This window comes from Brassica rapa, chromosome A10, assembly GCF_000309985.2.
Source record: "Brassica rapa cultivar Chiifu-401-42 chromosome A10, CAAS_Brap_v3.01, whole genome shotgun sequence".
NCBI lineage: Eukaryota > Viridiplantae > Streptophyta > Magnoliopsida > Brassicales > Brassicaceae > Brassica > Brassica rapa.
The window spans coordinates 7,283,946-7,307,649 of record NC_024804.2 but is presented as its reverse complement, the minus strand read 5'-3'; the positions used below and the strand labels follow the sequence as shown (position 1 = coordinate 7,307,649).

The 23,704-nt window shown below is 42.0% G+C and overlaps 1 protein-coding gene across 1 annotated transcript; it reads left to right on the top strand.

Annotated features, from left to right (window-relative positions):
• The first annotated feature begins 120 nt into the window (after window positions 1-120).
• On the top strand, window positions 121-23,704 carry LOC117128982. The gene is made up of 2 exons (XM_033282153.1): window positions 121-9,801; window positions 12,395-23,704. Exon 2 carries the CDS (start codon window positions 22,744-22,746, stop codon window positions 23,644-23,646), a length of 903 nt encoding a protein of 300 aa, XP_033138044.1. The 5' UTR covers window positions 121-9,801; window positions 12,395-22,743; the 3' UTR covers window positions 23,647-23,704.

The window sequence follows — 23,704 nt, the reverse complement described above, 5'->3', positions numbered from 1 at the left end:
AATAAAGATTTACCTGTAATAAAATTACTAAGAGGTTAAAAATGTAAAAAAGAAGAAAATATAATAAAAATTATATCTTATCTAATAAAAATGTAATAATGAATCTTTAGATAATGTATATTTTATAGGTTTTTAGATTTTTAATTTATACATATATAATGTTGATGTTGAAAATACATCAAACTCATATATTTACAAAAAAAAGAATGCTAATTTTGAAAAGTTAAGTTACTAATTTTTAGATAATACTACAAAAATTTTATTTTTTTTCGTTTTCGATTTTTAACTGTAAAACCCTTCAACTATGTTTAATGTTGAAATCTCCAAACTAAAGATTTACCGGTAGTAATGGTAATTATGACATGCTAGGGTTTAATTCATTAAATAAAATTAGTTTGAGGGTTTTTTTTGTGAAATACTTAATTTGGGGTTTTTACCCAAAACAAACTTAGTTGAAGGGTTTTAACTTTAAAAATCCTTAATAATACCATTCCGCGAACTGATTTATCCTTTTTCGTTTTGGGTGTAACTAATTACCTTTTTCCAAGCGTTATTAACATACTTGACATACTAGATTTGGTAATATTCCTTCTGTGAGAGAGACATTTTAGTTGACATATGGAAAATCGTGTAGGTGAGCAGACGTATTTTTAAATAACTGTATCATAAAGGGTTTTGAAAGCATATATATATATATATATATATAAGGGAATAAAAGACAGAAGCTGCTTTGTTGCAAAGGTAAACTAATTGTGAAGCCTATCTATTCTTCTTCTTTTTCTTCCTAATTAACATAAAAATCTTTCTCGTCCGAAAATTACAAGTTCTTTCGAGCGATGATGGTGTCTTTCGTTGAAACCTTAAAGAAGCAGGAGGAAGCTGTTGATGTTGTGATCGTCTCCGCATACTTGGTGGCTTTCTTTGTATTCATAATTTCTTCCTTCCCTTACAAGCAACGTATCCACGATTGGCAACTTAATGAATTCCGAGTCGCTGTGTCAGATCACAAAACTCTCCAATGTTTGTTCTTATTCCTCTGTGGCGCAATAACACATAACGACTGAAACACCCGCCCCTTCCCATTTCCTACCGGGGTTCCTGGGCACGGGGTTTAGGACACACATGTCTACTTTTCCGACATCTCCGTGTGTCCCGTTTCTGGTCCCATGAGTTTCAGGTGCATTTCCTTCCTTACCGTCGACATTTCCACTTATAGTTCTACAAAAATGGGAGAGGAAAAAGAGGGGTGAGTACTAATACTCAGTGAGGCGATTCTAGACCAGTCTCCCCCATGAGCCTCTATACGGCTCAATGCGAAACGAGAACCGTCTAGTCACTACACTCAGTCGATGCAACCTATCAGCTAGTTATTAAGTTTCATTTCACAATCAAGCACTGTAATGAACTCAGTCATCACTCAATCCATAGAATTCAGTTTAATAATTTAAGACTTCCATCATCCTAGGACTTTAGGACCTACACAGCTCAAGCGGACCATTCCTCCCCTTTTCTTGCTGCTTCCTGTGAAGTCGCCTGCCCTGGTAGGACCGCCGCCCAGTTCCTCGGGTTCGGTCCGCCTTTGCAGTGTATTACGACCCCTTCCCGCCAAGACTCGGCGTGACTCAATCTTACCGGCGCCTCTATTCTTACCCTGCCATTTTTATCCGATGCTATGGCCCCGCATCTCCGCCGTTTTTGAACGCTACGGCCGCCGCGTTTCATTTCTTTCCACCCTTCCCCGGGTACTTTATCCCACCCTTCTTGGGTCATTTATTCCACCCTTCCCGGGTACTTTCTAATCAATCATTTTCTTTCCTTTTTCTTATCATTTCCTTTTCCTTATTCTTTAGACTCTTTCTTTACTTTCATTTCTAGACGCCACCCGTTCTCGGTGTCACACACAATTCAGTAAACAACCATCACACGGATGTCCTACCATTCATCTAATCAACCGGTTAACGTTTACTATTAACCTACTTTTAATTCTTTCTAAGCATCCTAGCTTTCAACCACAATCAAGAATAGATCATCGACCAACCAATCATTCATCATTCAAATAACCCAAACAATCCATTTACTGTCCTTAATCAGTGCGAGCGTTCTTATGCAGTATGATCTATCAACCTAACATCAATCAGGATTTAAACCATCCTAATTCCTCATTCAACAGTATACAAGATCATGAACAAGATCTGGAATAGAACACCTCACCTTAGCCTAGTTCTGGATCTGGATCTGAGAATAGGAGGTAAGAGAAACGGGATCTGAGATCTATGACACCACGCGGTCACCACCACCTCTCGCGGTTGCTCTCGGCGAGGAGAGAGAGACGCGACCGGGAGAGAGAGAAAGAGGAGAGAAGGAGTCGCTGCGAGGAGAGAGAAAAGAGAGACGCGGCGAAGAGAGAGAAGAAGTCGACGGCTAGGGCTTCCAGTCTCCGGGGATTCTCTGCAGGGCTTCGCTTCTAGATTTCTGATGAGAGAAAAAGAAGTGGAGGCTTGCTTTTATAGGGGAAGAGGTAGGGAAAACCCTAGGGTTTTCTAATTGGGCTGCAGAGAACCCATTAGCATTTAAAATTTTTAAATGGGCTGGTTTTGGGTGTTACAATTCTCCCCCTCTTATTCGGAATTCGTCCCGAATTCCAAATCTTCAGTTCGAACTTAACATCCCAAAACTGGAGTGAGTTTCCAAACACAACCAAGGGAAGCACGAAATGACATCCTACTTGCTCAAGATCATTTAAAACCAACAATGAATTTAATAAATGAAATGGAGTAGGACTACAATAAATAGATAGGTCTCAAGGTATCGCCAAAATCCGCGAATACCCTTATAACAAGAAAAGAAAAGCTAAAACCAAAGAAGAAAAACCATGTCCTACTCCTATTAGCTGACCCTGGAATCACAGCTAGCCACTTCGAACTGGAGACTTGGAATTCGGGACGAATTCCGAATAAGAGGGGGAGAATTGTAACACCCCAAAACCAGCCCATTTAAAAATTTTAAATGCTAATGGGTTCTCTGCAGCCCAATTAGAAAACCCTAGGGTTTTCCCTACCTCTTCCCCTATAAAAGCAAGCCTCCACTTCTTTTTCTCTCATCAGAAATCTAGAAGCGAAGCCCTGCAGAGAATCCCCGGAGACTGGAAGCCCTAGCCGTCGACTTCTTCTCTCTCTTCGCCGCGTCTCTCTTCTCTCTCTCCTCGCCGCGACTCCTTCTCTCCTCTCTCTCTCTCTCCCGGTCGCGTCTCTCTCTCCTCACCGAGAGCAACCGCGAGAGGTGGTGGTGACCGCGTGGTGTCATAGATCTCAGATCCCGTTTCTCTTACCTCCTATTCTCAGATCTAGATCCAGAACTAGGCTAAGGTGAGGTGTTCTATTCCAGATCTTGTTCATGATCTTGTATACTGTTGAATGACACCGAGAACGGGTGGCGTCTAGAAATGAAAGTAAAGAAAGAGTCTAAAGAATAAGGAAAAGGAAATGATAAGAAAAAGGAAAGAAAATGATTGATTAGAAAGTACCCGGGAAGGGTGGAATAAATGACCCAAGAAGGGTGGGATAAAGTACCCGGGGAAGGGTGGAAAGAAATGAAACGCGGCGGCCGTAGCGTTCAAAAACGGCGGAGATGCGGGGCCATAGCATCGGATAAAAATGGCAGGGTAAGAATAGAGGCGCCGGTAAGATTGAGTCACGCCGAGTCTTGGCGGGAAGGGGTCGTAATACACTGCAAAGGCGGACCGAACCCGAGGAACTGGGCGGCGGTCCTACCAGGGCAGGCGACTTCACAGGAAGCAGCAAGAAAAGGGGAGGAATGGTCCGCTTGAGCTGTGTAGGTCCTAAAGTCCTAGGATGATGGAAGTCTTAAATTATTAAACTGAATTCTATGGATTGAGTGATGACTGAGTTCATTACAGTGCTTGATTGTGAAATGAAACTTAATAACTAGCTGATAGGTTGCATCGACTGAGTGTAGTGACTAGACGGTTCTCGTTTCGCATTGAGCCGTATAGAGGCTCATGGGGAAGACTGGTCTAGAATCGCCTCACTGAGTATTAGCACTCACCCCTCTTTTTCCTCTCCCATTTTTGCAGAACTATAAGTGGAAATGTCGACGGTAAGGAAGGAAATGCACCTGAAACTCATGGGACCAGAAACGGGACACACGGAGATGTCGGAAAAGTAGACATGTGTGTCCTAAACCCTGTGCCCAGGAACCCCGGTAGGAAATGGGAAGGGGCGGGTGTTTCAATTGGTATCAGAGCCAGGTTAAGGTCTCTTAATACTAACTTAAGGGATCAGCATTTCTCACCATTGCTCATTTCCCTTATGGTTCTGTTAGACCGTCATAGCTAATGTTGAAGGAGAATTCGAACAGCTCAGAGTTTCCGGCCGAGATCGGGTTAACAAAAGTCTTCGTACTGCGGTGTAGTGGAGTTTCAGAGGTTCAGGAGTGGGTAACAAGGAGTTGTAGGGCAAGTATACAGAGGGATTAGCCGCCTAGCACGTCAAGTTAAAGGGGAAATGGAAAGCCGGACATTCGAGCTGGAGGGAAGCGTTTTCGCGGACGACACCGCCCCACACCGGGCCGGGGAGGCCGGGGAAGGAGAGACGGACGCAAGGCCGAGGCGTGCGCAGCTTCACGGAGGGATTAAACCCTGCAAAAAAATGGACTTCTGGCATTCCGATATAACAGTCAAACTAGTTCCACATAAAAAAAAATAATAATAATAATAAAAAAAAAAAAAAAAGGAAGAAAGAGAAGTATAGGCGCAGGTCCCACCATCAGGGCGTGGGCCCGCCGACGAGGAAGGAGCAACACCGGGGCGGCCAAGGGACGGTCGGATGCACAGTAGGAGAAAACTGATTCCAGATTAGGGTAACTAAGCTAAGGATCATCTTGGGGTAAAAAGGATGATGGAGGATCATCTTGGGGTAAAAAGGTTGATGGAGAGTCATCTTGAAGCAGAATGCAAAATGCTAATAAGGATATGAGAGCTTCTTAGGGAAAAAGGGTTGACTGTAAAAAGGATCATCTTGGGGCAAAAAGGGATGATAAGAACCACACTGGGATATTGTCTGTTAAAGCAGCTCTAGTTTGAGAATTAATTGAAACACCCGCCCCTTCCCATTTCCTACCGGGGTTCCTGGACACGGGGTTTAGGACACACATGTCTACTTTTCCGACATCTCCGTGTGTCCCGTTTCTGGTCCCATGAGTTTCAGGTGCATTTCCTTCCTTACCGTCGACATTTCCACTTATAGTTCTGCAAAAATGGGAGAGGAAAAAGAGGGGTGAGTACTAATACTCAGTGAGGCGATTCTAGACCAGTCTCCCCCATGAGCCTCTATACGGCTCAATGCGAAACGAGAACCGTCTAGTCACTACACTCAGTCGATGCAACCTATCAGCTAGTTATTAAGTTTCATTTCACAATCAAGCACTGTAATGAACTCAGTCATCACTCAATCCATAGAATTCAGTTTAATAATTTAAGACTTCCATCATCCTAGGACTTTAGGACCTACACAGCTCAAGCGGACCATTCCTCCCCTTTTCTTGCTGCTTCCTGTGAAGTCGCCTGCCCTGGTAGGACCGCCGCCCAGTTCCTCGGGTTCGGTCCGCCTTTACAGTGTATTACGACCCCTTCCCGCCAAGACTCGGCGTGACTCAATCTTACCGGCGCCTCTATTCTTACCCTGCCATTTTTATCCGATGCTATGGCCCCGCATCTCCGCTGTTTTTGAACGCTACGGCCGCCGCGTTTCATTTCTTTCCACCCTTCCCCGGGTACTTTATCCCACCCTTCTTGGGTCATTTATTCCACCCTTCCCGGGTACTTTCTAATCAATCATTTTCTTTCCTTTTTCTTATCATTTCCTTTTCCTTATTCTTTAGACTCTTTCTTTACTTTCATTTCTAGACGCCACCCGTTCTCGGTGTCACACACAATTCAGTAAACAACCATCACACGGATGTCCTACCATTCATCTAATCAACCGGTTAACGTTTACTATTAACCTACTTTTAATTCTTTCTAAGCATCCTAGCTTTCAACCACAATCAAGAATAGATCATCGACCAACCAATCATTCATCATTCAAATAACCCAAACAATCCATTTACTGTCCTTAATCAGTGCGAGCGTTCTTATGCAGTATGATCTATCAACTTAACATCAATCAGGATCTAAACCATCCTAATTCCTCATTCAACAGTATACAAGATCATGAACAAGATCTGGAATAGAACACCTCACCTTAGCCTAGTTCTGGATCTGGATCTGAGAATAGGAGGTAAGAGAAACGGGATCTGAGATCTATGACACCACGCGGTCACCACCACCTCTCGCGGTTGCTCTCGGCGAGGAGAGAGAGACGCGACCGGGAGAGAGAGAGAGAGGAGAGAAGGAGTCGCGGCGAGGAGAGAGAGAAGAGAGACGCGGCGAAGAGAGAGAAGAAGTCGACGGCTAGGGCTTCCAGTCTCCGGGGATTCTCTGCAGGGCTTCGCTTCTAGATTTCTGATGAGAGAAAAAGAAGTGGAGGCTTGCTTTTATAGGGAAAGAGGTAGGGAAAACCCTAGGGTTTTCTAATTGGGCTGCAGAGAACCCATTAGCATTTAAAATTTTTAAATGGGCTGGTTTTGGGGTGTTACAACGACGGTTGCGCTCACCATGAAACCGAACCGGTCGATGTTGTGTTAAGGTTTCTGACCAAAAGTTTGTGGGGCATCTTCTCTTATGTGGTGCTTTTCAAGATTTGTGTTATTTTTCGCTCCAAGCCTTTGAAATCAACCATCAAGACAAAAGCCGATGAGCAATGACGGATCTTTTAGCTGGGTTTCATACTTGAACTATAAGTTCTTATTACCTGTTCATTCTTCTTTCTTTTACTTAATTAGCATTTTCATATATAATCACTATTTCTATTCTTCTTTTTTTTGTGATAAATGTGAATTTCATTGATAATCAATATGCAACTGTTACCCATTCTGCTTGTTAAAGCCATTTGGGTGGCTAAATGTCCCAAAAAAAGATAAAAAGACACATAGACCACACTTCAGCTTTAATCAAGCCCCAAGAACCATGATTAGAGCTGTGACAAACTGATGAAATGAAAAAAAACAATTTCATCCTAGTTGATCGAAGCACCAGGGGAAACGCTGGAACCCTAGGAACAGAGACCATTAAAGGTTTAGCCAGGGAATAACAGAGATATAACAGAGAGGCTGCCCCGAAGGCGACTCCAAAGGACTTTGGAGGAGGTTAGGTAAGTCCCTGCCCCAAAACAAGACCGGAGAAGCCCAATCCAGACGCCAATAACTCTAGAAGCCAACGAATACAAGCCCTATGGAAGTCAAACTGAAGAGATACGAAGCCAGTAAGTAGAGCACTGGAGCGTCACTGACGGAAGGAAGCCGATGTTCATGGCTCTCGATTCCGGTCCCTTCACGCAAGCAGACAACTCAAAGGATTCCAGAGATGATAGCTTCAGAGAGGCAAGGCACAAACCAGGTTGTCTTCCTTCTAGGGCTGTGAAGAACTGAAGAACCATAGCGATCTTCCAAACTATAGAATTCAAAGATTGTATAAAAATAACTCAAAACATAAGCTGTCAAACATTCAATCTCTAAACTCATAAGTTATGACACAACTTGACATCTCATTATATAGAGATTAATAGTTCATAATCCTATTAGGTAATATATTTAGATAACTTCTAACTCGGTAGGATTAGGTTATTAACTTGTATCTCAAGTTTCCTTTTCTTTCAAGCTTAATCCAGCATTCTCCTATTTAAGCTTGAAATCCTTTCTTGACAAATCTTGAATATCGATGAGGTTTCTCATTTAAGTGAACTTAATCTTTCATAACGCTTTGGTCAATATGTCTGCCTTTTGTTTATCACCTGAGACGTGATCCACACTCACTTGACCATTCTCCACAGACACTCTTATAAAATGATACCTTGAATGTATGTGTTTGCTTCTACCGTGGAAGACCGGGTTCGATCTTGATGACCACTCTCTCACATGGTTGTTCGGTGCCTTCACAATAGCTCTTGTAACCATATAGCTTGTTTAGCCACTTTAGTTTCTGCCATAAACTCAGCCTCACACGGCGCTAATGCAATTTTTTCTTGTTTTGTGAGCACCATGTGATCAAGCTTTCGCCAAGATAGAAAATATGGCATGCAGTGTTGTTTCCATCACTTTGTTCAACATTATGGCTGATATCACTTTACCCAACGAGCTTCGATATCTCTGACATTGCACGTCTAAAAACCAAGCCGTACGAAGTAGAACCTTGAAGATATCTTAGACAATGCTTCATCTCAGCACCATATGATTATTTTGGTCGTTGCATATAGCGACTCAGTACTCCCACTGCAAACGAAAGATCCTGCCTGGTGTGAAGAAGGTACCTAAAACACCCAACATTCCTCCTATATACCCTAGCAACGATATATCTTTCATCGTCGGCTTTTGATAGCTTCATCCTGGACTCTATTGGCGTATGATTTATATTGCAGTTCTTCATTCCACCTTCTTCGAGGATTCTTAACGCATAACGTATTTGGTTTAGAGTTATTCCTCCCTCATATTGGCCAACCTCGATTCTGAGATAGTATGTTAACTTACCAAGATCGCTCATGCCAATTTTCGATGCCATCTCCCTATTGAACTTTCCAATGATCTTTTTGTTTCCTCCTATGAAAAATATGACATTTACATACACCGCAACAAATATTAGAGCATTTTCACAAAATTTCTGTAGACTGATGGCTCTTTGGAACAATTTTTAAAACCTTAAATCGAGAAGAATCCGATTTATTTTGTTGTTCTAGGCTCTTGTTGCATGTCTTAATCCATATAGAGCCTTATGAAATTTATAGACCTTTCCTTTACTTCCCTTTACCTCAAAAACTTCAGGCTGCGTTACATGGACACTCTCTTTTAATTATCCATGTAGAAACGCAGTCTTGACGTCTAAAGGGTGCACTTCCCATCCATTTGTTGCTGCAATACTGATGAGTAGTGTATAGTCTCTATTCAAGCCACAGGCGCAAATACTTCCTCGAAATCTATTCCACAGGCACATATCCTTTAGCAACTAACCAAGCTTTGTACTCGTTAACGGTTCCATCAGAATTGCGTTTAATCTTGAAGATCCATCTTAGACCAATCGGCTTTACACCATACGGGAGATCTATTAAACTCCAAATCTCGTTTTTATGATAGAGTGAATCTCGTCTTCACACACCATGTCAACTCATTGAGTTCACTTGATTCTCGAAAATTCATGGGCTCGTTGTTCAGGCACATTAGCAATATTTCTACTTCTTCTTCTGCAAGTAATACCTAGTTTTCTATGTATTTTGGTTTTGTAGGTTTGTCTAACTCATTCCCAGTATTTTTAAATCACTTGTATCTTCAATCTCATATCCCTGTGGTGCCGTGCTCTTTTCCTTGAAACCGATGATCTTGTCGTCAGTTTGATCACTCCTTCCTTTGAGTTGGTCATTCTCGACGTTCTCTATGCTATTTTGAATGTCGTGATTCCTCAAATCTCCTAGTGAGACCACAAAATCTCTATCGCTTTCTGATATCGTTCAAATTACCCTAAAGAGTGAATTTACTCTCTCAAATAAGAGGTTCAATTGCAGTACTTAGGGATCGAATCCACTAGGAGCTAGGGAACCTAATAAATCTAATGAGATTTGTTAAGTTGGATGGTTTAATGATTAAAATGTAAATTTGCAGTTTTTGTTGAGCAAGTAATTGCTCGATTAATTGGTTGAGGTTTCGGTGCGTAGCCATCTGGGTCCCTGAAAATATCAAATTCTTCAGGAGCTAGATACTGGTTATCAGATTTATCTTTTTCGCTTACAGCGGTTTTTGGTTTTGGACGGATGTCGATCGATGTTGTATGGTTGATGTCGATCGATGTTGAAGGACTGATGTCGATCGATGGAGGAATAGCTCTGTCGATCAGATGGCTGAAATGTGTTCTTTCCCAAGCAGCTTATGCTCGTTTCTGATCTGTTTCATCGTGTCTTTGCATGTTGAGAAGTTCCTCATAAGTGAAACCCTCATGAAGTTCATCAGCTCCTTGATCACAGTATGATGTCTCTACTGCGTAGCTCTCGTGATGGCGATCACTTGACCAACTTCCAATTGAGTAATCTCTGTCTTGGGTAGCGTCGACATTAGTGTCGATTGATGAGTAGTAGGCGATGTCAGTCATTGCTCGAAGGTGGCTTGGTTGATGAGGTTGAGTATCGATCGATGTTGATCTGTTCATGTGGATCAATGGCGATTTCGTTTTCCAAGAGGAATGATGGAGAAGTCTATCTTCCTCGTCAAGAATCGCTCTTTGTTCTATGGTTCGTTCTTCCTCATAATCTTCATCATACTCCTTCGTATGCATGTTGTGTGCTGCCATAGTGGGATTGTAGTCATTGTTTTCCCATTCTCTTTGATTACTGCCGACCGATTCTTCTTCTGCTCCGTCGGTCGATTTTCGCTGGGCACTGTCAATCGATGTTGCAGTGTGAGTTTCAATCGACGCCGAGTATTATGTCTCGCACTCAGCCCCACAGTGGCATGCTGCAATGATTCCTACATCACTGATTCTGCTGGAGGTCGTTTGTGGCTTCTTGAATAGAATAGGGTTGTAGAGAACATGAGGATCTATCAGCGTTAGGCACAACTGGTTGGTTTGCAAGTTGCACACTGCTCCTACTGTTGACAAGAAGGCTCTCCCAAGTAATAGAGAAAAGTTGCAGTTTAGCTTGATGTCCAAGACATGGAAATCTACTGGAACTAGGGCATTACCAATCTGCACCTCTAGGTCTCTCACAATCCCTCCAAAGTTCCACTGATGAAGTTAACATCTGCTTCCTCTGCTCTACCCTCTGTGTCTATAGCTTCTGCATCTTCAACCAAGCAGACCTTCTTCCTGAGAAACTTGTGAACATTGTCCAGCTTTGCCTTCACCTCATCCATCTGATCATTCCCAAGGATGGTGGCAGATCTCTTCCTCTTAAAATCAGTGTTCTTGGTGCTGCTGCTAGATGCCAGGTTTTCAATGACCTTCACTGCCTCCTCTGGATTCCTGGTGTTGAAGTTCCCATTGCTGAAAGCATGAAGAGCCATTTGGTATTGCACCGTGATGCCTTTGTAGAAAGTACTGAGCAGTTGTACTTCATTGAATCCATGGTGTGGACAGTCTCTCTGATAAGACTTGAATCTAGTCCAGGAGCTTCTGAATGATTCTGCAGCCTCCTGAGTGAATGTAGCAATTTTGCTCCTCAAGTCTTCAGCACGTGCTTCATCAAAGAAGTTGCATAAGAATGCATTCTTGATGTCGCTCCAGGATGTTAGGGATCCTGGTGGTAGCTGCTTAAGCCAATGTGAAACATCTCCAGCAAGTGAGTACTTGAAGAGCTTGCATAGGAGCTAGTCTTCAGACCCTCAACGTTAATAGCAGATATGAGATCCTCGAACGTCTCCAGATGGTCCATAAGATGCTCGTGAGATAATCCATAGTAGGGTGTCTGTCCCACGAGTGTGTAGTACTGCGGCTTCAACTCGAAATCCCTCTGAATAGTTGGAGGTCGAATGGCTGATCTGTTGGTGTAGAACTGATCTGGACGGTTGTAGTCAGCTAATGTTCTGGGTCGAGCGGCCGCATCTACAAGTAGAGTAGCCCCCTAAGCGTCTATCCTCTGACATATTGCATTATGCAGATGACCTTCTTGGTCATACAGGTCTCCTCTCTCATCACGTACAAGAATCAAAGTCGCAACCATGTCTCGCGGCTCAGTATCGATCGATGTTGGGACTGAAGTATCGATCGATGTCAGATGGAAGATGTCGGTCGACAGGAGATGAGTGTCTTCGGTCGACGGTGGTGAGCGAGTATCGGTCGATAGGACTAGTGCCTGGGTCGACAGTGGTTTACGAGAATCGAGCGACGAACAAGCGTTGTTGTCGATCGATGAGGAGCGTGCTTCTTTTTGGATTGAACGCTCTAAACTTGCAGGATCTGGTGAGAATAGCAGTTTGAGTTTCCTTGTTCCTTCTAGTACTGCTGGGCATGTACTTGAAAATCCAAGAAAAAAATTTATGTAAGAAACTTAAAAAAATTAAATGTAATAGGCAATCAAAGCTCCCCGACAACGGCGCCAAATTGGATATCACTCAAATTACCCTCAAGAATGAATTTACTCTCTCAAATAAGAGGTTCAGTTGCAGAACTTATGGACCGAATCCACAAGAAGCTAGAGAACCTAATAAATCTAATGGGATTTGTTAAGTTGAATGGTTTAATGATTAAAATGTAAATTTGCACTTTTTGTTGAGCAAGTAATTGCTCAATTAATTGGTTGAGGTTTTGGTGCTTAAAAGTAAATAGCTAGACTTGGGGTTTTTATTCAGGAAACTTGGAATTATAATCTTACAGATGTCTAATGAGTTGCAAGCATGATAATGTAGAGCTCAACTACTAAGCAACAAGCCAATCTGCTCTCGTGTTTCTGGACTTTTCTATTAGCTAGATCTAATGACCCAAACAAATGTGTTCGATCAATAGCAAGTGTCGATTGATACACCTTTCACTCCGTCGATCGATTATCCAATATGTATATCGATCGATGCGCTTATAGTTAAGCTTTATGCGCGGGTTGAATAATGCTCACTAAGCTCACTAGATCAGCTCTCGTCTTACTCTTAGCAAGAAACTTAGCTCAATTAGAATAGTTTCAGGATGAGAATGAAGCTATCGCATTAATCAAACAATCCTAAGGCAAGTTCTAGGTAGCTAATCTAGAATCAGGCATTAATGACAATCCTAATGATTATTATCACAACTCAGCAATCTATAGTTCGGGCTAATCCCTCATAACCTATTTAAACTCTAAAATCTAACAATGAAACTACTCAGACATGGCCAAGCAATTCATAACATCAATTAGGTAAGAAAACTTCATTAGAATAGTAAATAAATATTAATAGAGTTCCAATTACAAATATAACTTTAGATTTTCTCTCCAATCTATCAAAATCCTAAAACCTTTTGCTGATAATAATAAAACTAGAAACACAAGAAAGCACACTCTGCCTCTAACATGGTGGAAAAGCTAATATAATTAGGTTAAAACTCGTCTAGGGTAATCTTGTAAATTAGTGAAGACTTGGGCTTCAAGTCGGCTGTGACCAAATGGGCTTTCTACGCGCTTCGCTGTCGATCGATGTTCTGATGTAAACATCGATCGATATTTGTTCCTCAATATTGACTGATGGTCAAGTTCGATGGTCATCTCGGCTGCTTGCTCCAAATATCTCCAAAATGCTTCAAAATCATCACTTATTTCCAAATCACTCCTGGTCTTATAAATATAATAAATAGACTCTATAATATAATAATTAGAAGTAAAAATACCTATAAACCATGGGTGAAAGTGAGTCAAATCCATGGTCTATCACTTTCTGGCTCCGTGTTATATCTCTTTAAGTCCCATTCCTTAGACTCATCAATCATGACATCCCTGCTTAGCACTATTTTCGAGTCTCAGGGTCTAACATCTGATATGCTTTTGAGCCTGGTTTTCTTCCTATATGAACGAGCATACACGATATATCATCCAATTTCTTTAGTTGTATGTTTTATATTTTCGCATAACCAATGCACCCAAAGATCCACAAGTGACTGAGGTTCGTTTTCCTCGCTTGAGATACTTCATACGGGGTCTTACCGGTGAGAGATCGTGTGGCTATACTGTTGATCAAGCATGCTGCATGTCGTATTGCTTCTCCCCAAAAGTAGTTTGGCATATGCATGTGATTTAGTACGCTTATCGCTATTTCCATTAAGGTTATATTCCTTCTCTCCACCACTTTATTTTATTGTGGAGTGTATGGAGCTGTGAGGTGTCTCTTTATTCTTCACAGAATGAGTTGAACTCTTGGGACACAAACTCTCCGCCTCTATCGGTCCTGAAGGTGGCTATCCTTTCACATGTCTCTCGCTCTACAATACCCTTTAGCTTCTGAAACTTTCAGAATGCATCACTCTTCTCCACTAGCAAGATGGTCCACATATATCTCAAGTGGTCATCAATAAGTACAAAGACATATCTATTTCCAGCCACCATGCTTGGTGTTATAGGACCGCATAGATCCCCATGTATGAGCTTGAGAGTTTTGGTTGTCTTGAGGGAACACTTGCCTTGTTTGCTTCCCAAGCAAGCAAGATGAGCAGACTTCCTTAGTAACTTGAACAATCGGGATACCACTAACGAGCTCCTTTTCTATCATCGTTTTCATCGTGGAGAGGTTGACGTATCCTAGTCTTGCATGCCATCGATTTCATTCACTTATCTTTGTTAGGTATAGATGTGTAGTGTCTCGAAATCCCATAAAACCTTGTACAAGCAATTATTTGATCTATTTGCCTTGACAAGTAATCTTCCATTGTGATCATGCATAGTTAGATATTCTCCTCTCAGTCGTACATCACAACCCGACTTTGTTGATTGACCTAGACTAATGATATTACTTCTTAAATTGGGTATGAAGTATACATCAGTCATTTTTCTCGGTTCACCATTCATATCTATGAATGATATAGTGCCTTTACCTTTGATGCCGATTCACGAATCATCTCTAAATCTTACTTTTCCAGTGACTGAGCTATCGAGTTTATAAAAGTCTCTCCAGTCTCCTGTCATATGATTACTTGCTCAGTTATCTAGGTACCAAATATCTCCCTTGTCGGCGTTTGTCTCATATTTGCCAAGGATCAAATTCTTCTCATTCAGAAAAACTATTTCATGCATCATTAGTTCATCTGCATCTTGTGTATCATTACCCTCATACTCTTGAGCTTCTTGCAATTTGAGTAAACGATCAGGGCAATGCGACGCGTAATGACCTATTTTATTACAGCGAGATAGCATGTAATTTTTGATGCATCTATTGGTCCACAGAAGCATCATCGGCCCTGTCCTCCGTAATAGAACCTTCCTCTACGTCCTATGCTTTGAAAATCCCTGTTATAGTCACAATTTGATTGTGGTGTCTGTGATTCCATATTTGTATACATCAACTTGCTCTGGTCCTCTTGTGATTCTTCTTCCTCGAGGATTCTCTCTTCATATGCTTTGAGTCGACCAATAATGTCATCGAAACTGGTATTATTAAGATCCAACACTTGGTCAAGCGACGCCACAATATGTATATATTTTTTCGTGGAAGGATTTTTTAACCAATTTTGGTTCCTCCGTACTTTCTTCTAGGGCTGCCAATTTTGAAGATATTTCAGCTAGCTTTCCTCAAAAGTCATCAATTGTCTCAGTATCTTTCATCTTCAGGCGATCGAACTCATTCATTAATGTTTGTAGTCTCGCTTCTTTAAATCTTTATGCTCCAACATGCCTTGCTTTGATTGCTTCCCATAAATATTTTGCAGTGTCGAGCTCTCTGACTTGCAAAATTAGCAGTTCGAGTATTGATTGAAACAAAAAAGCAATGGCCATATCGTTTTTATCCCCTCCGGTCGAATCTTCTTCTATAACATCCCAAAATTTATGAACTTTAAGTGCAATCTTCATACTTATAGCTCACACCATGTAGTTTGTTGAGTTAAGTGTAGGACATTGAATAGAAGATAATCCTCCACCTTCTTTTGGTTTTCCGGTCGCTATAACAATCTCACTCATATCTTCCTAAGGCTCTGATACTAAATATAGAATTCAAAGATTGTATAAAGAATAACTCTTTATTTCTTAAGAAAATAACTCAAAACTTAAGCTCTCAAATCTCTAAACTCATAAGTTATGTCACAACTTGAAATCTCCTTATATAGAGATTAATAGTTCCTAATCCTATTAGGTAATATATCTAGATAACTTTTGAACATATTATAAATTCTAACTTCCATAACTCGGTAGGATTAGGTCATTAACTACTATCTCAAGTTTCCATTTCTTTTAAGCTTAATCCGACACAAACAAAACAGGCAGCATCGAAATGAAACCGCCAAGTTATGTTGTTTCAAAATAAAACCAGGAGATGTCCTCGGCGGTTTCCTCACATTTTTCAACTTTGATCTCAATATGAGCAGAAAAGCTCTACAAAATTTTAGAAAACAGAGATAGTGACAGAGCAGAGAAAGACGATCCAACCTGGGAACACAGAGGTATGCCTGAGCATTCGGGTCCTTGGGTTTGGGTCGGGTCTTGTCGGGTCTGGGTCTGAGATGTTTAGACCCAATAAGGTAACTAGAATTTTTTGGTTTGGGTCCTATCGGGCCGGATCAGTTCGGGTGTTAGATAGTTGGACCCAATAGGGTCATTAGAGTTTATCGGTTTGGGTTCGGTTCAGTTCCAGATCAGGTTTGGTTCGGGTCCTGTCGCTTCCGGCCCAAAACAAATACTCAAACACACACAAAATACCTAAAAATATTTAAATACACGAAAAATATCCAAACTTTTATCTAAAATCTGACCCAAAGACATGAAAAATACCTGAAATGTTATCTGTTTATCCGAATTATATTTTTGAAAATCTAAATTTTTACCTGAAATCCGAATTCATATCCGAAAATTCAAATCTGAAACTTAAGAAATACCCATAATACCAAACATATACTGAAACACCCATATATATCTAACATATACTAGAAGTTTCGGGTATTTTGGGTACCCCATCGGTTCTCGGGTTCGGATCAGGTCGGGTCTAAAACCCGCGGGTCCTCCACAACAAGATCCAATAGGGTAAAAAGATCGGTTAGGGTTCCTACCCAAACCGGGAATTTTTAAGTCGGTTTCTGGTCGGGTCCTCGGGGCCGGGTAAAATACCCAGGCCTACATAGAGGCAGCGACGCTCATATACATGGGCGAATTCTTCAAGACCAAACCTGATCCACATTTAGTCCGTACTAAAACTCCGATCTGCCATAAACCGAAGCAAATCTAAAAGAGATCAGTTACATACGTCCTCGCCAACACTCTAGGGAGGTCGAAGACACCCTCAAACTCCGATTTGGTCCTCCAAGCCCGACTGCGACCAGAGGAGATATAGAAATGATGAAGCAAAGTGAGAGAAGAAACTGAGTTAACTCATAGACATAAAACGGAAAAATGGGTGGTGACTGACGGCGAGAAACAGAGCCACCGGCCACCATAAAGTATTCTGCAAGTGACAATGGAGAGAAGAGAGGTGAAGGGGGAGAGAGTTTTCTCTCACCTTGATCTATTTTTTTTTATCTTTTATAGTCACTATTTCTTTCTTCATCGTTTTAATTAGTTTATTATCATTTATAGTGAGCTATGCTAATTATAGGAAAAATCGGATAAAAATCTTGAAAGTTGTATTTACTGACAATTTAAACCTTAAAGTTTTTCGACTAGCACTTTTAACATTCAAAATTATATTTGTATTATAAAAAAAACTTCAACCTGACTTACTTGTTCGTCAAGTAAAAACTGACCTGTTGTACAGATAAAACCGATGATGTGTCGATTTTTTCCTCCGAAAAACAATGATTTAATTAATAAAATCAAAAAATAAAATAAAAAATAAGAAAACTAAATTAAAAAAAAATCATAAAATTAAAAATTTACAAAAAATTCAGAACACAAAAAAGAATTAGATTATTCAAAAAGTCAAAACAAAATTTTAAAAATTAAAAATATTTCAAAAAAATTACAAAATTATTTAAAAAAAAACAGACATATCATCGTTGAAAGTAAAAGTTTCAAATATATCATTGTTAACGATGATGGTTTGTCACATAACCATTAACAATGGTTTTTGACGTATTTTCCAACGATAGTTTCCGACATCATCGTTGAAATTGGTAGGTATGTCAATAGTGACATTTTTAACAGCCATCATTGTCAATGATGATATGCTTAATGCATGTGTTACACTAATTTTTAAACGATTAAATGTCACTTTGATGGTTGTCAAAACATCGTTATTTACATATCTAAGTTTTAAATGATGGTTTTCAAAAATATCCTTACTGGCATATCTACCGTCATTTTCAAAGATGATGTTGGCAACTATGGTTGAAGTTATGTTAGACACCGTCATTCTTAATTGTTATATGAGAAACGATTATCATCATCAATGATATGTTTGAAATGTTATTGTCAACGATGATAGGTAGTTTTCTTACAAATAATCTTGTAATAAAAAAATATTTTGATTTTTTGAATTTTTTTAATTTTCTAATTTTTATGAATTATATGATTTTATCTTTAATTTTTCTTCAATTTTCTGAATTTTTGTTTAATTAATTTATTTTAATATAATTTTATTTTGTATTGAATTTTTATTTAGTTATCTTAATTTAATTTATATTTTGATTTTTAATTTAGTTTTCTGATTTTTTTTAAACGTGAATTTTTATTTCTTACATTACTTAAATAATTTGTTTTTGAAAAAAAAATTTTGACACATCCTTGTTTTTACCTGTAGTATATATCAGTCTTTATTTGACCCCAAGAATGGATTAGATCGAAAGGACTTTCCTACCTTCTTACTTGATGAACAAGTAAATCAGGTTGAAGCTTTTTTTTTATGATAAAAATGTCCATTTGAAGTTTAAAGGTGCTAGTCGAAAAACTTCAAGCGTTTAAAGTGTAAATCAGTGTCATGTTCAGGGTTTTTATGTAATTTTCCAGTTAATTATATGAACTGATAAGAAAATTTATTATGGTTCTAGTCTCTTCTCCTTCATTCTATTTTTCTTTTCTCTCAACCCTAGTGGTCACCAAGAAAAAAAAACCGGTTCACCTTCTCCGGCTTCCGGTGAATCTTGTCGGAGCTGTGAGAGGGTCCATAAACTAGGTCTGTATAGGCTTTAACGGTGTTGAGGAGATCCTTTGATATTATGGGAATATTATGTGCTGCTGTTTGAGTCTGTCATTTCTCTGGTGTTTTGATTGATTGGCTTCACCAAATCTCAATATTTTTCTGGTGCGCGGTGCAAGTACCGCCGGCTCTGATGTGAATTGTTAATTCTTCCATTGGATTTGGTGTGGCAAGTTTCATGAGAGTCAGTGGTGGTCTGTGATTTGGTCCTTTGGGTTCATATCTTCCCTGTTTCTAGCTTGTCCAAGGACATTGGTGTTTGTCTTGTCCTTTGGCTCTTACGCGGGGATTACTTTCTTCTCGTTCTCTTTGGTGTGGATCATGTCTCTTGATTCATTCGGTTTTGAGTATCTATGGGACTTTGTGGCTGTCATTTCTGTATTTTATTATGTCGTCAATGGTTTTCTTTCGGATTTTCTATGGAAGCAACATGTATTTGCTCAAGTATTCACCCAATGGTTTTAGTCCATGTTCGAAAACTCGCTAAGCGTAACGCGTGAGGTTGGTCCGGGCCTAGCGAGTTATTGAAAAATTGGAAAAAAAGCGGAGAGTACGCGGGGACTAGTTTTACTTAAAAATTTAATATTTAAAATATTTTATATGATTGTTTAGGGTGAGTTTGGTCTCGGGTGAAGTAAACAATACTAGAAATGGGTCGAACAGAGGCGTTTATTAGATTTCGAGATGATGTTACAAAGGTGGAGAAAGTAAAAGCAAGCCGGAGCTCGTGAGAGCTTAAACCGGAAAAGTACAAATAGCAGAGAGATGATTGTACGGATGATAAACCCTAATCTCGCCGCTAAGTTTGTGTAGCTAAGTGTCGATGCCTTTCTCCTTTGCTTTCCTCTCCTTTTATACTCTGTTCGATTACCTTAACCTAATCTCCTTTTACTGATTGGGCTTCGTCGGCCCTTCGGGCCTGACTATGAGATGCTCGCTCTGAGCCGCTTAGTCGATTAGTCCCGCTTCGCTTGCTCTCTGCTTCGACTAACGGCGTTCCCTGGTTAAGTTAAAGCCTCGAGAATCGGCTTCTGCGCCGACGTCGACTCGGTTTGCTGGACTGGGCCCTTTGTTCGATGGGCTTTGTGGATGGGTTAAATCCATCCCCAACAGTAAGTCCCCCCCAGTTCATTGATGGTCGAGCATTCGATCTTCGATGAATTTGGTGTCTTTAGTTCGGAGAACAAAAGGTTCAATCCGAGCAAGTGACTGATCGTTGAGGAGTCAATCCGTTTAATCAATGCTTCTCAATCGAGGGAATGGATTGACGCATCTGTTTATCACGCGTTGCGATCGTGAGATAAACGCTTACGGGTCGAGAAGACGGATCGACGCATCTGTCGATCACGCGCCTAATTGGGTTTAGGCCCACTTAGGCCTTATTAGGCGTAATGATGACGCCTTGATCCCTGCGCTTATCTCTCCCTATAAATAGCGCACCCCTCTCCACTTCTTTTCATTTTTCTCCGCAGCGCTAAAGGTACTTTCTCTCTCTACGCTCTTTCTCTCTCTACGCTCCTTCTCCCTCTTTATCTCTGTTTTTAGATCTACGATTATCCGAGATGTCGTCATCTCATCGTTTGACGCGAGAACAAAAGGGAATGGGGGCGGTATCTTCTCGGGATTCTGCCGAGAATCCTGACGGTATCCATCACGAAGCGATGATGGATACGGGAAATATGGATTTATCGCAGCGTCTTTTGGTCTCGGAAGCAAGAGAACAATTCCGGGGTGACGACGACGGTCAAGAAGCGGTCGATATCTCGATTGTTCCGATCAGCTACTACCCCGGGAACATCTTCGCCGAGGAGAGCCCACTGGAGGTTTGGAGAATTCGACCTTCGGTCGTCGATGGACAGGATTGGTCCAACGTCGAGAGGACGAAGTCCACCGTGGAGTCGGTGGAGGCTATCCTCCGAGATCTCAACGCACACGGGGTCTCGTTCATTATTCCAAAGCGGGATCAGAGACCTTGGTCACCTCCGAAGGGGTATCAGTGCATTTACGAGTCATATTTCCGGAACGACACGAAGTTGTGGTTCCCAATTCCTCGAATTGTCACGGCTTATGCGTTCCGCAGAGGAGTCGCTTTAAGCCAGTTGATGAACGGTTCTCTCCGGTTGATGGTCGTTTTATCGGTGATTGCGGCTGAGGCAGGGACATCGATGAGTGTGAGGTCGTTTGAAGAGTTGACCTCAGTTTCAATTTCCGACGATGGGCTCGTCTCGACGAGGATGCGCCCAAACTACAACGTGGTCACGGGGTACCCGACCAAAGCCTCAGACTGGCAGCGTTCGTACTTCTATGTGAAGTCGAACAGGTCAGCGTTCGAGGAGCCTCCGAAGTCTGGTTATCGCGTTCTTTGGAATGCGGAGATGGGTACTGCACACTGTCTTCTGTGACGATTGTAGCGTGTGCTCGTCTAACGTGTATCTCTTTTTTTTGTAGTTGGTCATCCGAATCTTGCCACGTACCCTGAGGATTGGAAGGAGAGTGCTCGGGTTGTTGCGTTGCAGAAACAAGATCACTGGGAGGATTTTACTCGGGAGAGAATTCAAAGATCCGTAGATCGGATTGCTAGTCGTGAGTTTTTTTTTTATTTCCCTTTTACATTTCCTAGCAAGTGAATAGTACTCATTAAGAGTTTTCCTTTGCAGAGCATTGGATCTCAGACTCGCTTCCTCACATCAATCGATCGACTTCGAAGCGACTGTCCCTTTTCACGCAAGCCGAACAGAAAGAGATCAACCGGGCCCGAACAATGAAGAAATTGCCGGATCTTAGCCTTATTGTGGCGGGGAAGATAGGTACCAAAAAAGGAACCTCAGGGAGCAAGGTAGCCCCCTCCAAGCCGAGAGTTGCTGCTACTACTCCTGTCGCCTCTGAACAAGCGCTTGCTGGCGTCTCTTCTCAACAAAAGAATTTCCAGAAGAAGAAGAAGGAAGTTGATGCTCGGAGGGAATCTAATGAAGAGAGGGATACCGAGCGCGCTGGTGCAGAAGGTTCCTCCAAGAAAGGAAGCAAGAAGAGGAAGGCCGGGGATCTGTCTTCCGGCGATATGCCCAAGAAGAAGAAAACAAAGAAGAAAGATTCCGCTGTGCCTCGTCCATCTTCTGTCTGCGAAGAAGAGCTTCAGGAGTTGGTTCCCGAAGTCGCTCCGGAGGTCGGGACTTCTGACGACGAGGATGAGACCATTGCTCTGCGTCAGCGGAGGCGGGAAAAATGATCTGTCGATGGGGGCTCCCGGAGGGTCTCCGTAGGTGATCAGGGTGTCTCGGGAAATCCGAAAGAACCCTCAGATTCTGAAGGTCAGCGAGGTCATGCGCTCGGTGACTCTCCCGCCCTCATTGCAGAGGGATCCGAGACTCGCGTGATTGGTCGTCCAAAGGAAACCCAGAAGATGGGTTCAAATTTGAATTCAAACGCGACCTTCCGCTGGCCTTTCATCCCGAAGACTGTGGCCGGCTGTTGCAATTAATCAAAGGCGGTCCCGACCAGCTTCCCCCCGTGAAAGATCTTGTTTTCAGAGATGAGTACGAGCATGCTGCTTCCTCGTCTATAAAGGTACATGTACATTCATCTTTCTCTGCTGCTTAATGGATATTTTTTTAACTTTCTCTTGTTGTTCTCAAACAGAATCAAGGCGATTGGAACGTGCTCGTGGAGAAGTACGACACAGCTCTGAAGCGTTCCAAAGAACAGATTCGCGCGGGCGAAGAAGCAAGGAAGAAGTCCGAGCAAGCTCTTCGAGTTGCACTGCGGGACAAGAATGACGCGATTGCTCGGGAGAAGGCGCTTAGGAAGGCGTTTGACGAGACGAGGACAGCTGACGCGGCGGAGTTGCATTTATGCAAGCAAATGATGACGGACCTCGAGAATGCGGTGGACAAACTTCAGAGGGATAAAGCTCTTCTTGAAAAAACGAGAGCCGCGGAGTTGGTCAAGTATGCGGAAGAGATGAACAGACTCCGTAAGTCTCGTAGATACGAAGTCACGCATGAGAGGATCCGTGTGATGATTGCTATGATCGCCAAAGCGGAGAAGCGCTTTCATCGGATTTCTCTTCGTGAGGATCAGAAGGACAAGTATGATGATGCGCCGTGTTTGCATAGTCAAGCCTTCGGGACGAGGAAGTGCCTTGAGCAGATTAAAGAGTCGGGCGTCGAAATTACCCAAGAGACTATCGACTTCTTCGCCGGGCAAGAAAAATATTATGAGGGGGAGGCAGTTCGCTTAGAGGTGAAAGAGATTCCAAGGGAAGATCTTCGCCTTTCGCCGTTGGTGCTTGAGTCTCGGTTCTTAATCGATGAAATTTGGCGGCAAATCGACCCGTTCGGATCGAACGTTGATTTAATTGACTCTGAAGCCGCCGCTGCTCTCCGTACTCCCTTCGTTGATCGAGCTTCCCGATCCGAAGATCTTATGAGGGAGCCTTCTGCGACCGCCGTCTCTGCCACGCGGAATGCCGATGAGGATGTCAATCTTGCGGAGCGGAAGTCGGCTGACGCTGCCGTTCCTAAGGATGGAAACGTGCCGACCATTGTCCTGACCGACTCCCCAGCAAAGGCGTCTAAGAACGTGAGTTCATCCACGTCCTCTTCCGAGGATCCTGTGAGGAAAGATGACGCTCCGGCTGATCGTTCGATAGAAGCGACTACGGCGAATGTGGATCTGTCGGCTCAAACGAAGTTCGGGCGTGTCTCGGGTCCTGGGGAGGAAGACGGTGACGGCGGCAAGAATCCTCCCGCCGGTGATGAATAGAATCTGCTATCTGTTGTACTTTTCTTCATTTTACTCTTAGAAGACTCCTTTACTCCTT